This window comes from Strongylocentrotus purpuratus, unplaced genomic scaffold (genome assembly GCF_000002235.5).
Source record: "Strongylocentrotus purpuratus isolate Spur 01 unplaced genomic scaffold, Spur_5.0 spur5_scaffold_1, whole genome shotgun sequence".
NCBI classification, from domain to species: domain Eukaryota; kingdom Metazoa; phylum Echinodermata; class Echinoidea; order Camarodonta; family Strongylocentrotidae; genus Strongylocentrotus; species Strongylocentrotus purpuratus.
In genome coordinates, this window is record NW_022145594.1 from 30,615,749 (window position 1) to 30,632,993 (window position 17,245).

The 17,245-nt window shown below is 37.9% G+C and overlaps 1 protein-coding gene across 2 annotated transcripts in view; it reads right to left on the bottom strand.

Annotated features, from left to right (window-relative positions):
- The window catches only part of LOC100888322, a 34,636-nt gene that overhangs the window by 11,341 nt on the left and 6,050 nt on the right, over positions 1-17,245 (bottom strand). Inside the window, exons 4-7 of one of the 2 annotated variants that reach the window (XM_030978027.1) lie at positions 14,609-16,362; positions 11,084-11,242; positions 1,770-1,937; positions 1,028-1,195 (exon numbers count right to left, since the gene is read on the bottom strand). In XM_030978027.1, the coding sequence (XP_030833887.1) occupies positions 1,028-1,195; positions 1,770-1,937; positions 11,084-11,242; positions 14,609-16,362 (2,249 nt within the window). The remainder of the gene's footprint in view (positions 1-1,027; positions 1,196-1,769; positions 1,938-11,083; positions 11,243-14,608; positions 16,363-17,245) is intronic. The other variant, XM_030978028.1, reaches the window with a different exon arrangement.

Below are 17,245 nucleotides of genomic sequence, written 5' to 3' on the forward strand. Positions count from 1 at the left end.
CTTTGACCTCATGACCCTAAAATCTACTCAGTTCATTGGCTCTGCAAGATGTCCTGAGTTAAATAGTAATCCATCTGTCAGTTCTAATAAGAATGCGTTCACAAGCTATTTTTGCATACATAATGAGCCCATGACCTTTGACCTTATGAACCAAGAATCTACTCAGTTCATTGGCTCTGCAAGTAACATACATGACCTAATTTTGGCAGGAATCCATCAATCGGCTCTTGAGATTACGCGATCACAAGCTGTTTTTGCATACATAATGTGCGCTGTGGCCTTTGACCTTGTGACCCCAAAATCTAATCAGTTCATCGGCTCTGCAAGTAACATACATAACAAAGTTTGGCAGCAATCCATCAATCGGTTCTTGAGATAACGCGATCACGAGCCGTTTTTGCACACATAATGAGCCCTGTGACCTTTGACCTCGTGACCCCAAAATCTAATCAGTTCATTGGCTCTGCAAGATACATACATGACCAAAGTTTGGCAGGAATCCATCAATCGGTTCTTCAGATAACGCGATCACGAGCTGTTTTTGCATACATAATGAGCCCTGTGACCTTTAAACTTTGACCTCGTGACCCCAAAATCTAATCAGTTCATTGGCTCTGCAAGATACATACATGATCAAAGTTTGGCAGGAATCCATGAATCGGTTCTTCAGATAACGCGATCACGAGCTGTTTTTGCATACATAATGAGCCCTGTGACCTTTGACCTTTGACCTCGTGACCCCAAAATCTAATCAGTTCATCGGCTCTGCAAGATACATACATGACCAAAGTTTGGCAGGAATCCATCAATCGGTTCTTCAGATAACGTGATCACGAGAACGGGACGTACGTACGTACAGACGTGTGTACAGACGTACGGACGGACAGACGGACGGACAACCCGAAAACATAATGTCTCCGGCTACTTCGTAACTGAGGCATAAAAACTCCTTAAACTCATCTCCACTGCTGCATGTGTACCTGAATTCATCATGGCATGGATATAGAGTACAAACACACATACATACCTGTAAGGTTGGCGACTTTGCATTCAGTGTAGAATAGAACCCCTTCGTGAACTCCGTCCCACGTAGTGTCAGGTGAGTCAGGTTTGGCATGGAACACAAAGCATCCGCTAGGTAATGTGAAGAGGCTAATGTTGGACACCTAACATCTACAAGCCTGACAGTGTGGACCTACATGTATACAAACAGTGATTCATACAAGTACATTACCAGAGTACACGTTTTCATTGAATTACTGCAAATATAACTGGGTGCTCTAATATACATGTATGTGTATGGCTATGCTTGGGTGACAAATGCAATGGGCTTTATATAGTCAAATATAGGATTTGGATAAGGGCTACAAATAGGTTTGAGTTCAGGTTTAGTGATAGGAATACTTTTTGGGGCGGATCAAGTCCCCCCCAAAAAGCTTACTTAAAAATTTTAAGTTAGTCTTCATTAAACCAAAATATCTTTTCTGAGGCAATCCTTTAAAAGTGATGTTTTTTGCAGAACATCATAGTTTTAACTCGAGCCATCTGAATTCTGTATCTTACACTGCACATGAAAACCCCTCTTTTTATAATACTGTTCCTTTGTCTGCTAAGACTATTATACATTTTCATATAAAAAAATTAACACGTTGACAAAATATTGACAGCATGTTGCTAAAATATCATAACTCCTTAAATTCATCTCCACTGCTGCATGTGTACCTGACTTCATCATGGCATGGATAAAGAGTACAAACACACATACACACCTGTAAGGTTGATGCCTTTGCATTCAGTGTAGAATAGAACTCCTCCTTGAACTCCTTTCCCCATAGTTTCAGGTCAATCAGGTTTGGCATGGAACACAAAGCATCCGCTAGGTAATGTGAAGAGGCTGATGTTGGACACCTAACATCATGAAGCCCGACAGTGTGGACCTACATGTATACAAACAGTGATTCATACAAGTACATTACCAGAGTACACGTTTTCATTGAATTACTGCAAATATAACTGGGTGCTCTGATATACATGTATGTATATGGCTATGCTTGGGTAACAAATGCAATGGGCTTTATATAGTCAAATATAGGATTTGGATAAGGGCTACAAATAGGTTTGAGCTCAGGTTTAGTGATAGGAATACTTTTTGGTGCAGGGATCAAGTTAAGAATTTGGTTAGTACAGGATGGAAAGCACAGAAAAATTGTTGATGGGCATGCGTTACAACAACAGGAGGATCGACAAACACAGCCATAGTGCATTTTCTCACTACATAGTGATACAAACAGTGATTCATTAAAGTACATTACCAGAATACATGTATTTATTGAATGACTGCAAATATAACTGGGTGCTCCAATATACATGTATGTGTATGACTAAGCTCAGTTGACAAATGTTCTGGGCTTTATTAAGTCACAAATATATATAGGATCCGCATGAGAGCTGCAAATAGGCTTTGAGCTTAGGTTTAGTCTTACGGTTTATTATAGATTTTAGTGCTGGGTTAAGTTCAGAAATCGGTTATTTCAGGGTAGTGGGCGCAGAAAATGCATCAAAAAAGATTTATAGGACTAACTTTTACTATTATAGCCGTAGTACATGTAACAACTGCGTATTCATCAGAGTAATTGCATCCATCCAAAATATTTATGAACAAAAACAAACACAGGACGCTGAGTAATACCCAGCTCATCATGAACATAACTACAATATGAAGGTTACGTTAATTTGCCAAATAGATTTTCAATTTCATTAATTTACATATACTTCTAGATCAACATGTATGTTTCTCTTTATATAACTTTTGTTTACTAGCTGTCATCATGTGATGAGGCTGGTGTGAGGCACTCAACATCATGAAGGCAGAGAGTCTTGATCTGTACAGAAATTGAATGACTGAAATAGGTTTAACCCTATTTAGCCCGGGCTATTTTGAAACTGCATAGCCCGGGGGGGGGGGGGGGCTTCTAAGGCCCCCCCCTATGATCTCGGCCGTGAAACGCCCGATCGTCGCGAAAATTTGCATACATGTCAAGTGAAGTGTATAGAATACTATGGTAATTTCAATTTTTTGAAAAATTCACTCATTAGCATATTTATGGTAATTTATGCAAATAAGGTCATCAAATTCACATTTTTGCCCATAAATCAGACATTATTCATATTTTAAGCATTCTTTCTCACTACATATATTTTTTAGACCATTTGGAATAATAATACAACACAAAACATTGAAAAACCAGGGTTTTCCTTATGTTATCTATTGTTTTGATAATTTTTTATGTATTTCTTTGTTTTTTTTAACTTAGGTATTTTATTGTTTTTATTTGTTTTATTTTATTTCCAACTATAATTCAACTATTTGGACCCAAAAATAAAAACCTTAACTATAAACAAGACCAAATAACCAATGTTTTATCTCTTTATTTGAAAAATGAGATTTCCATATGTTTTGTACACAAATCACAAAAATGAGCGATTTTCGGGCTGACATGCAAAGAAAAAATGACACGTGACTTCATAATGGTAGGTTTGATTTTCAAAAAGATTTCTTTCAAAAGATGCGCAAGACTCGAAAGAAAAAAGTCACAAAATTTCAGTGCAAGATTTTCTTGCGTTAAAAAATTATCGCGTAAAATGTCGAGGGGGGGGGGCTTTAGAAGCCCCCCCCCCCCCCCCCCCGGGCTAAATAGGGTTAACACTGGTAGATGGAGGGGGAGCAGGAATTTTGTAAACATGTGGTCAGAGACTGCATCAATGAAAGGGTCTTGTTGGGGCTAGTATTTATTTGCATAGAGTAGTTTTCCCAATATTAGTCCTTTGTATACTTTTATAAGTTAAATCAGACAGTGAGAAGTCAGAATGTGTATTATTTATATGTTTTAAAATACTGAGTACCTTCAGGTGATTTTTATGTACATTATAGTAAGATCAAAAGTGCATGAAAATATAAGGCCTTTGTCAAGAGTCAGGGATAGACAGTCTAATAGGATATGACCATACTGAAGATTCAGGTAAGAGGAAGATCAGGAATTCCTGAGCGTAGGAGCGAATTGCAGTGATTCTACTGTATTTTAGAGGTATGTGAATTAAATGCAAATCTTCTCAGTAAAATATTCGGTATAGCACCTTTTCATTGTAATTCAAATATTTAGACCAGCATTGCTAAAGATAATATTTTATTAGAGAGTTTAAAGAATGATAATTTTATTTACAAGCGTAAAATGATTATGATGATTATAATAATAGATGTTATATTGTACATGAAAGTGGTCTAGCTATAGAACATATACATTCCTTACTATAATTTTCCTTTGTGGTTCGTATTATGTGGCCTGCTATGTTTTAATAATTTGTATGTACTATAGTTCTGTTGAATGAAGACATAATACCATCAAGGCAACAACAAAATAGCTGAATACCTAGGGGGCAAATCCTTAATTTGGGGGGTTTTGGTCGGGATGAACATGATCAGAGGATCTTCCTGCACAATTTCTAGGTGGACCACGCTGACAATATTTTTCTGGAAAAAAAATAGTCAATAATTAGATGATAATTTTGTAACAGAACATCATTTTACCATGCATGTGGTATCAATAAAAGAAAATTAAATTATCTACAAGATGATACCACATTCATGATGATTGAATTTATTTTACATAATAATAATAATAATAAATAATAGGATAATTATATAGCACCAGTATCCGCCAAGCTCTGACGCTCATGGTGCTTTACGCATATTACCCTGGTCGTAGCCGAGCTGCCAAAGTAACTAGTGCTGAATAATATCAGGTACCCATTTACACCTGGTGGAGTTATTTCTCCATATTTCAATCACTTTTGAAACTGAAGAATTAAAAATATATAGAAAACCTTCCTAATATTAGTTGAATACGATCTGAAAATTACAGGTTCATTGATTTTTATGTAAAAAAATGTATAACGTAGTAAAGTTCATTTTGGACAATATGCACAGACCAGTTCCTTGACGATACGTTTAACGTGCGTCGTCATTGCCGCATATCTGTCAGGTTTGCCCTTGCAACTGAAACGTGAATCATCTAATTGCATTCTATCCTTTTTCTTAATGATTGAAGGGACAGTGAAAGGTTTGGCTGGGCGATGGGGGAGACACAAGTGGCAGGGGCAATTCATAAATTCCCCCCAAAATTAGTAATTCTGAATTGTAATTAATACAAATTGTGTAAGGTAATTGTAGAATCTTGGTTTTATATGACATGGTCAAATAAAACATAGAATCCTGTCTGGATCTACAAATATTTTAATGAAGTTCTATAAATGACTAATCCAGAAAAACAGAATATTCCGGATTATTTGTAAGGGTTGGCAGGTATGTAATATTAGTTGAATATGATCTGAAAATTACAGATGTTTTGCTTTTCATGTAAAAAAAGTTATAGCGTAACAAAGTTCATTTTGGACAATATGCAGTTTAGTTCCCTGATAATACATTTAATATGAGTCATCATTGCCGCATACCGTATGTGTCAAGTTTGCAACTGAAACGTGAATGATTAATTGCATTCTTCCCTTTTTCTATAAATGACTAAACAGAGTTGTTAGCAACATCAGAGAGACAGGAAATCAAACATTACAAGTACATTTCAACTAATAGAATGATGAAGAAACTATCAGAAACTTCCTAACCAGCTTGAACCTTTTGGTATGAGGTAGGAATTTCAGTTGCAGGTTTGAGGATGTAGTAAGTTTTGCTAACTCAAATCAGAATATTTTTACTCTTAGCAAACTTTTGGATTATTGATAAAATATTATCTAGCAGCTTATTACAGAATTTCCATATTTAATCATCTGGCATCACTATGGAGCAATCCTGAAGATTCTTCTCAAGGACTCTGTATTAAAACATTACCTGATGTAAATATAAGAGAAAGTGAACCAATAAATATATAGTTTCTTATACTAGTTCCACTTTAACACTTGTAGATTAGTATAAACCTTAATATAATGTAGCATAAATTTTGTTCCATCTTGTGTTTTGGATCACAACACTTAAATCGGATTTGCAACCTTTTGTGATGACTTTACATGTTTGTTACATCCAATGCTCCTGTTAATCCAATACTAATATACCTATTACCCCCATCTCAATGTTGTTTTATAATTGATATAGGTATAAGAGGGTGACATTGACCAAAGCAACCTCATACTAGATGAATTTCAGAATTCCTGGGTCTGTCTTTTAAGATCTTACAAGAATTACAAGAAAGAGTGAAAGTTTGCCTGCTAATGTAAAGTAACATTTCAAAGTTAGGTTTATATGAAATATAAATACAGTGCAACTATTATTCAAATGATACACCCCTCTATATTATAGGTTCCTACAGCAAGATGAGTAACCAGCCAAGAAAACGTGTGGCAGATAGTGCCATGTCCATGAAGCATGTGCCTGCTAAGAAGTCTTCCAAAGATATGAGCACTGACTACACAAAATGCATCATATGCCAACAAGAATCTGTGATAAGCCTATTCTTCATCCAGTTACGTGTGTAACAACATATATGAACAAATTTAAGGCTCTTCGCATTCTGGTCGGTCAAAGTTAAACCCTTATGATGTTGTAGATGAGCTGGAAGCTCCTCTTTTCCAGCTCCTGTCTGTCCACATTCCTCATAGAATCATCCGCGTAAGGTACCGAGACATTCTTGAGGAGCTTGGTGTCGATAAAGGAGATAAATACCGGGCGACCATCTTGAAACATACATTACATGAATACTATGGGTCACATATTTTGGTTCTCAATCAAACCAAAGGTTCAGGATTTATATGTGCTTCCACATTACCACTTGGTAACGCACTGAAAAAACTGAGGCACCTAGAAGGAGATGATATCGAGGGAAAACCCCATACACTCCTGCAAGCATCAAAGATTCTTAGAGCAGATTGTGAAGTGTAAGAAAGAGATGTGTGAGAAAAATTCAACTGAGATTTCATTCACTTCTGCATACAATATGGTTCCAGACTCACTGACTCTTCAGATGGCCATGAAGACTGAGGACGTTCTGCTTATGTGGCGCCTCGGTAGAATGATCACAACTTCGCAACTGGTGGATGCTCCTAGAGTTTTAGAAGCAGGACTTCCGGGCTTTTCCTCATTCCGTGCTGACCTCCATCCACATAGACAGGCTAGAATCATTGGCTATCTTCCTCTGATCCCATCTTCTCCAACTGACCCTACTGTACTAAAGGAAATGATGATTTGACTTGTCAGGACATCACATGCACGTGGTAACAAATACACAATTATAACTGGAGATCAGGCTACATATGAGCTCGCTGTAGCCATCAGAGACAAGCATCGTAGTGAGTTCAGCAATGTGGTCTTACTGCTGGGTGGCTTTCATCAAGCTCACAACTACATGAAAGCAGTTTGCAGATCTTTAGGGCGGCAGGTGCAGAAGATTTTCTTGTTGCAGCTGGTCTGTGCCAGGAAGGGGCTGCCAAGAAGATGTTTGGTGATAAAGCCGACTACTACCAGGCCATACATGCCCTCAGAATCCTGAGCGAAACTATGTGGCGCCTCTACTAGGAAGCATTCTAGACATGATGGGCAGCAGACAGAGAAACAGATCACTGGCAGCCTGAGGTGGAATCTGTCTTGAAAATGCTCTATGAAAAAGACATCACTGCCACTGAAAAGTTGCAAATGCTTCAGAATTCCCATGAACAGTTATCAGCCCTTCAGGAACTTCTCCCAGAATCAATGGTTGATCAACCAACAGCAATCTTCTGGTCCACCTTCCTGATGTTCTGCATAGATTTAACTACTACCAGCGAGAAGCTGACTGGGTAGGACATGTCTGTGAATCATATTGAATGATACCTTACCTCAAAGCAGCAGGGCATTACAAATATGGGCAGCAGTCTCTGCCTCTCTATCTTGATGAGATGAAAAATCTTCCTAAAACAGCCCCTGATGTACAGGTACATGAAGCACTTATGGCGGGTGCATTTGTTGCAAGGAGAGCAGATGGCAAGCATTGCATCTTCGCCCAATCTTCCTGCTTGTCGACGACGACTTTTTAGTTGAAGTTGAACCGGTTGCCAGCACATCCGCGGCAACAACTACCTGCTCGCCTTTTGAGTATACTCCAGAAGGCTCCTCCATGGCATGGTTTTGGTTCTTAATCTGACTTTAGTCCAGATAAATGGTATATAACTTTCGAAAAGCGAGTGAATATAAGTATCGTCGATTTAGCGTTCAAGTTTCCCGTAGTAGATATACGTGCGCGCGCGTGTAGCTGTAGGCTAGGCAGGCTCTGTGTGCAATTAATATCGTACGTACGTACGTAATATGCGTGCATCACATCTAGCACAGCTTGCTAGCCAGCCTAGCCCGTAGCCCGGCGCTCGAGCTAGCCGTGAATCGCGAACCGGACTGAAATGTTTCTCTCTCGGTTTATCAGGTCCTACGACTTAATTTATCAAAAATGAAAATTAATCAGCCTAATCACACATTTCTGTAATGAATATTTGAACAATTCTATGTAAATTTGTCGCCTATTTTACTACAAAAGAGTCGTTAGGCCAGCATGCAAAATGTCCTTTGCCTTCCCAGATCAGACACATACATGTACACGCTGAAGTGCCCTCAGAATATGTGATTAGTTTTCCGATTTTTATGCTCAAATGTGACGGAAAAAAATATAAAAATCAAACAAACATTTGGAGAAAGAATCATTTATTCAGTGTATCTCATTCAAAATGCCAAAAATAGAGGAAATATCACCACTGGCGGTAAATATATAAACAACGTTAAACCATATCTGAAAATTGCAATGGGTATCCAACATAGTCCCGAATGTGTGATGTAGGTTGTTCATATTGTGACGTCACCGTTTCGCATGTAAAATAACGCCGTCAATTCACTTTGTGAGTAGGTTCGGGAAAGGGTAACAAAATTGCATTTAATTTATTTATCACAACAGTGAGGGCTTCAAAACTACTTTGCTCATTTTGTTAATGTTCTCAGCAATCTGTAGAGGTGTAATATGCCCATTTTCCACATTTCAATGAACCATCTCTTTAAACAATTAAAACCCATCACATCTGTCTCTGCACAGTAAATATCGATGCTGCATCTTCTTTCACCCAGCCCTAACAATGAATCTGGTGTATGTCGAGTAACAAGGGACACAGAGATGGTCATCAAGGTAATGGTAGCAGTCGAGACGAATCCATCCAGTGCAACTACAACATCCCTGATAAATGTGTCAACTGGGCAATGTGCTGATTGCACAGTTTAGGACAACTTGAGCAGTGTTAAACAAATAGGCGGGGAGGCACTGTCTCAATCACTATCCAGTCTTCAGAAGAAGACAAGTATTATGAAGCTGAACACGTTCCACACACAAAACAAGAAACAAAAGAAGTCTGGGCCCACAAGAGCTAAATCAGGGAAGAGTGATGAAGTAACTGCTCTTCTGCGTATGACACAGATCATTGCTAGTGATGGAGAACTAGAGATTGTTGACTTGGTGAGAACCCCAAGGCAAGGGCCATCACTGACGTTGTATCCAGAGAACTAATCAAGGAGGTATTAGGGCCATCACAACATATATTAACACCTCAGCAAGTGATGACTTCAAGGAGTCTGATCTGGGCAATCTCAGAGCATACAAGTTTTTGAACAACAGATCTATACTCTCCTAAGGCTCCTCCCCCCCCCCCCCCCCAAACAGGAGACGCATTTTTTCTTCATGTAAAGAGAGCTGCATGCCCTTGCAACGATGATGAATAAGAGAGCACACATTGCCAAGCCTAAAACCCCACCCTGGACAGAATTTGGGTGGAATCTGGATGATCAGCACATGCTTCCTGTTCGAAGTACCCATCAAGCCTGGCCCGTTTCAATGAAGAAGGCTATATTATGCGGATGTACTGAAGGGTGCAAGAAGAACTGCTCATGTGCTAAGAAGGAAATACTGTGCTACATTGGGTGTCGCTACCAAGGACTATCAAGCAAATTTAGCAGGATGCAGGACATCAAATACGACATCAGAGCAGCGAAAATCATTGACAGTAGCAGCGACTCAGACAGTGATTAGGAAAGAAAAACAGTAATATCAGAAATAAAGAATATAGGTAGTCGCTTTAAATGAAAATAACTATGATGTACCAGGAAATCGAGTTTGTCGACAAATTGAATAACATTCTTAAAATGCAAGTTCATCTCTTATTTTCATCTCAATTCCCTTTTCAATTAGATATCATCATCATCAGCCATATTTTTATTTACATTTAGGCAGGTATGTGCACTGTGATTTTAGCCAAAAAAGCTGTTGGCCTGTGAGTGGCAATTTTAAAAATAAATGTCATATTTGATTCATATTACTTTAGAACATTCTCCAAATTGATTCTTTGACTTCACAAACTTTGGTCCGGAATCCAATATACACTACAGACGGTTGTATAGTCAAAACTAAATTGTAAAAAGAAACCCTGACATGATGCAGAAATTTTAAATTGAGGTTAATGCAACATGTCATGAACGTAAAATCAGAAAGAAGTTAAGTGAACACTAAATATAATTCAAGACTTGGCAATAAAAACCTTTTCTGATAGGCTTTAAATTATTTTAACACTTTGCATGTATTGACTCCCAATGTGCATTTCCCATTCAATACTCAAGTTTATTATGGTTTATCCCTAAATCAAACATTCAGGGGCAGCAATATCTTGTCATGGCAGGAATGGGGGGGGGGGAGGAGGTGGGTGGGATATTTAAGGAAGTTTGGCAACTGAAGGGGGAAGGTTTACCCCCCCCCCTTCTCCCACTACAATTTTGTATTTTGTTGTGAGAAAATTTTGCAACATCCTCGTGTAAATCTTACTGGGAGGATGCCAAAAAGTGACAGAATGACAAAAACAATACACATTTTAGTTTTTAACTTTTAAATTCCTGACCCAACTTAATTTTTTTTCTACAACTGTAATCACAGTGATTTTTCAAATTTTCAAGCGATTGATGTTCTGCGTCTTGACAAAGCGCCTCCTTAGGCTAGACTACGGCTTTACAATGTGTTTTTTCACTCACCTTGGACTTGTTTCCTTCTTTAGCAAGAACTGCATAGAAGTCACTGTGCAAGGCAGCTCGAAGTAGTGTAACATCCTTAATAGAGGGCACAGAGCATATAATCTCCCCCATATCATGTGATATAATTGGTCCGAATACTCCATTTACTCCAAGATCGATCTAAATCAAAAGCAAAAACAAAAACAAAACAAACGAAAAATTATAATATGAGAAAGTCAGAGTCCATTGATAAAGTTTAAGACCACCTCAGATTTTGTTGATGCTTCTGTCACTCGACCTGCATTAAGAAAGTCTCATTGAATGATTACAGAATGGTTACTTAATACAGTGGTCGATATCATCAGAGTAGTGCTACGAAACCTATATGATCCCAAATTTATTTGCAAAGGAAGGCCTGCTATAACATTTTATCTGCAATGCAGCATGGTCAAGGCCATTTTTAAAGGGCCCTAAATTATTCCATCCATCAAAATTAAGGGTTACTCTGAAGTCTGAGCATCAAATGATCAAGAGGACTGGTTGCAGCAAAACTGAGGTGTAGGATGCCATTTCAAGCAGACAGTTTATTTTCCAACCAAAAAAGGGTTGGTAGTCCAATAAAACTAATTCAAATAGTTGACTGTTGATATTTATCCTATGCCTATAGTGATGGGTATATGAAATGAAACTGCTCAAGTATTATCATAATGTATGTTTCACATCAACCCCCCCCCCCCCCCTCCTCCCCTCCACTACAACAAAAATGGACAGTCAATAATCATCATTGCCGGTAGTATACCCACTTAAAAATATCATTAGTGTAAATATTGTATTAAAGACATCTCCTTGAAGACTTGTGCAAATTTGTAATGCTTCCTTCTCATCTCTTTCTTTCTCTCTTAAATGTTGTTTTGTGTATAAATTATTTGAAACTTTATTAGTTTGATTTTGTATAGTGCTGGGTGCTTTGCCTATTTAATGAGCTATTACATTTCACCTTTGACCTACATACTCAGAAATCGAACTTAGGCTGTACATGTATTTTGATACCATGTACCTTCATATTAAATTTCATTAAATTTGTCTAACATTACTCAAGTTATCGAATGGAAACCAGATTTGCATATTTAATGAGCTATGACCTTTGACCTACATATTCTGAAATTGAACTTAGGCTGTGTTTTGATACCATGAATCTTCATATCAAATTTCATTAAAATCTGTCAAACAATACTAGAGTTATGGATCGGAAACCAGATTTGCATATTTAATGAGCTATGACCTTTGACCTACATACTCTGAAATTGAACTTAGGCTGTGTTTTAATACCATGAACGTTCTTATCAAATTTCATTAAAATCCGTCAACCAATACTAAAGTTATGGATCGGAAACCAGATTCGCATATTTAATGAGCTATGACCTTTGACCTACATACTCGGAAATTGAACTTAGCCTGTATTTTGATATCATGTACCTTCATATCAAATTTCATTAAAATCTGTCAAACATTACTAAAGTTATCGATCGGAAACCAGATGTGTAGTTTTTCGCATATTTAATGAGCTATGACCTTTGACCTTTGACCTACATACTCAGAAATTGAACTTAGCCTGTATTTTGATATCATGTACCTTCATATCAAATTTCATTAAAATCTGTTTAACATTACTAAAGTTATCGATCGGAAACCAGATTGTATTTTTTCGCATATTTAATGAGCTATGACTTTTGACCTTTGGCCTACATACTCCGAAAACAAAATTAGCCTGTATTTTGATATCATGTACATTCATATCAAATTTCATTAAAATCCGTCAAACATTACTGAAGTTATCAATCAGAAACCAAATTTGTTACGGACGCACGGAAGGACGCACGGACGGACGCACGGATTGACGCAAGGCAGCGTTACTATAATTAATCTACATCTGCACAGTTCAACTTAAGTTGATGCAGTTAAAAATGATTGAGCATCGCATTTGTCTTTCCATATATAAGTCATTTGTAAAGTCATGCGTAACTTTACGAACAGCTTTATGAAACACCCCCTGGAGTACTGGTTAAACATGATCTGAAATGTTCATATCATGTGAATAATATTGTCAAGCGATCAAGCACAAAACTATACATGCTCAGAATATTAAACAGATTCAAACTTCCAGCAAATGATCGAATTTGTCTTCTGTTCTTACGTTCGGCCCATGGTAGAATACTGTGCCCCTGCTTGGCCCTCTGGGCTAACTGAAAACCAAAGTAATCAGATTGAAAGAATCCAAAAAATGAGCATGCTGCCTTTTGCTTGGACTGCACTACTGTACTTACCAACATGCTCTAAAAGAATTGGAACTGCCCACTCTCAATGAATGACGAGAGAAACTAGCATTGAGTCTGTTCAAAAGATTGACCAGCCCATCATCAAACTTTCACCACGGGCTTCCTCCATTGCAATCAACTTTACATTGTTGATCATTGCGAAATGGCCAAACCTAGTCCGAAGTCTTAAAACGGAGCGCTTCAAAAGAAGTGCTCCTCCTCTACCTCATCAGGCTCTTGAATTTCAATTTAAAGTAAAGGGGGAGGGGGATCCATAAATAAATCTGTTGTGCATCATACTTAGGTAAAAGTACCCGCAAAATCCCTTTATCCTCGGTTTAATGCGTTTATCTCGTCATTTTTGTCAATTATTTTTTTGTTAATTAGTTTATTATATAATATGTACGATTTTACACCCCATTCAAGCCCTGCTAAACAATTTGATACAATTTATTTACCAATTTGAAGGTTTGTAATTATGCAATATTTTTTACTCTTTTTAATACTCATACCGTTGATTAATTATATTCTCTTTTGAACTTATCCTAAATACTTTTGACTTTGAATTAAACCAAATTATTGATATATCTGCCAACAACCCACAGGCAAGAGAGGGAGAGAGACAGAGAAGGGGAAAGAGAGGGGGAGGAAGAGGACAGATAAAATGGTGGGACCGATGGACATAATTTAATTTGATCAAAAGCGCAATTTACTTCTCTCCATGAATTATGTACTGTAAGCATCATCTGGCTTTTGGATATTCTTACCATTTTTAGTATTGTATTTTATGTATTTCTAAAACATGCTTGTAAAATGTGAACAATTCAGCCATTGGCTGCTAATCATATTTTTTTTAATTATACAACAAATAAATGAATTAATATTAAATACCCATTCCTAAAAAAATGCATGTCTGTAAATGCCTGATGGGTTTGCAATTGAAGGGGAAGTCCACCCAGATATTGGTAAGTTGGTTTTAATAAAAGCAGGAAAAGGAGAGAGAAAAATTATTGAAAGTTTTAGCATCTTCAGCACCTTCTGCTGTCATCACATACTGACCATCCTCTCAAACATCAGAAACCCGAGTCCTCCCCCGCCCATCTTCAAAACTCATAACTGTCACTGACCTGTTTTTCTCATTTTCTGCTTCTATTCAAACCAAGTTAATATCAGGGTGGACATCCCCTTTAAATTATAATACTTATTAATGTTTGTAAGATATCAAACTTACCACATCTCTATGTACACCTAGTCCAGTGAATATACAACCTGCTATTGTGTGTGCTGTCATTATTGGCTGTATTGTCAGAGATGATATTCTACCCCTCAACAAGGCTGCAGTGTCTAGGTCCTGACTCTCAAAGGATATATCAACAAAGAAATCCATCTCCACTGTGTTTTGGATGCCACCCTGTAACATGCATTTCATGACATGGTGTGCAACAGTTTTGTCCCGTGATACAGTGAAGTACAGGAGATACCTAAACTCTTCTTTCCTAGGCAGCACTACTTGCTCAATCAGCCTGTTGAATTCATTGGGATCTAATTCATACAGGGAAGCAAGGTGGGCCCCAGCCATGTACTCCTGAAAGAGTTTGTGTGGAAAGAAGATTGTAGACTGCAGGTACGGATTGCTCTTATCATATATAGATGACAGTTTTTTCTCCTGAGACAACACCCCTACTCTGCAAGCTGTTTCAATGGAGTCTGAGCACTGTTCAAAATCGCCTTCTTTGAAACTAAGGATGTTTTCTTGTAGCCCGGTGAAAGCAACTTGGGCAACTGGTTCCATGAGCTTCTCAATTCGAGAGCGATAGGCTTGGAAAGATGGGCTGTCTAAATCTGTGATATTTTTCTGAGCATAATGCACCTTCAAGAATTCAAACATTTCATCAAATATTTGAGAAAAAGTTTGTAATGACTTCAACTTTTCTTGTTTTTCGTCACCAAGTTCTTTCCACATAAGACAGAGCATAGCTATGTAGATAGGAAACGGGGCCATATTCTTAGATATGATGACATTGTCCTTGGTTAATTGGATAAGCTGATCTGCTTTGACCGTATCTTCAGGAAAGTACTTGTGAATGTAAACCTCCACATTCTCCTTGCTAAAACCTTCCACATGAATGAAAGTGTACAGCTTCCTCAGACTATCATTATCTCTTATCTCTGTGACCTTCCATGGGCGACTTGTCACCAACACCGGGCAAGTGGCAAGTTCATCTGAATGAAGAATGTCTGTAAGTGCAATGTCACCTCTCTCTGAAGAACTTCCACTTGCCTCTGCACTGTTGACTCTTGGCTGCAAAGTGGCACTTGATGACTTTGGCTGCATTGACTTTTGCTGCTTATTCTTGTTCATCTTTGATTCTGATCTTGCCTTGGTTTGATCAGCAGACTTTGGCTGGTGACATTCAGACTTTGAACCAGCTTCCCCTTCCTGTACAACCTTGCCCTTAAACTCATCTAATCCATCAAACGCAATGAAAACATGAGTTGGATTTGATCGGATGTACTCAGTGATCTGGCAGGCTGTTGCTGGGTTGTCCTTGGAGAGATACGACTTGGCAATCTCACCGATCGTGTATTGTTTGGCTTCACGAAAAGGGACAACAAGTACCCACACAAACTTTGGGACAGCAGGACTGTCATTTATCCAGTCCCAGGCAATCTTAGCACAGAATGTTGTCTTTCCAGCCCCAGCCTCTCCCTGAACCATGATCCGCTTGGGGAACTCTCCATTGACTTCGAGTTTAAAGAGATCACTGTACTCAAGTGGTCGCTTGCGTTTTTTCCGATATTCCTCTTCCAGGACAAGGTTTGTGTACATGTCTGTGAATGGTACAATGGAATCAGGGTCGAGAGGATCATCTCTGATCTTACAGAAAGCTGTCCGGTACTTGAATTTGAAATCATCTGCACATCTCTTGATCAGGTCAGGAGAAAGTGATTGGGTCTGTGATCCTGGCCTTGTAACAGGTGCACCTTTAAAAGTGTGATAATTTCTTCTGAATATCAAAATGTTTTTGTTTAGGATATTCATAACATTATACACATGAACATAAAAACAAATTTCTGATGTATTTATTGTTGTCAACTTTTCAAGATCAAATGAGAACAGATAATAACTTATTGTCTGCACATCATACATATATATACTATTGTTGATGCATGACATTTCTGTTTGTTTTCTTTCTTATTTATCTCAATAGAATTTGTCTTTAGGTATGAAGGTATATACATATGTCTATATATGTATCCATCAAGTAACATGTCAATATCATTAATTTCCATCGCTTAACAGTATGGACAATAATGATGAACCATATAAAGCTTATATTTTATAGCTCAAAGAACAATTACACTCGAAATAGAAAGAAATGAGAGAAATGTAGATTTCCTTTTGTTTTGTACACAAAAATCAGAAATTATCCATTTTGGGGCTAACATTATAAGGTCACAAAAGATAAAACGACTCTGAAATGGTACAATTTTCATAAGCTTGGTGTCAAAAGATGAGCATGACTTGAAAAAAATGGTCAGAAAGTAGCTGGGCTTGAAATGCCAAGAAATTTGAATGATAATCCTTGTACAGCCTCATGTAAAACTAATTTCATCATCTCCCTTTAATACACAAGTACCAAGTGAATGGGTCTGTAGCCATGTATTAATTAAGGCTGCGACGGGTAGTCGAATGCTCGAGTACCCGCACGGTTGACAACTACTCGGGTACGATTTCTTGTACCCGAATATTCGACCGCAAAAAAAAAAAAAATGTCCAGGCCCACGCTTACCCGTGCCAGGGAGAGCAGCATCCGCTGGCATGGTACCGTCGGTAAAAATGTTTCCAAACTCAAGCACTGTCAAA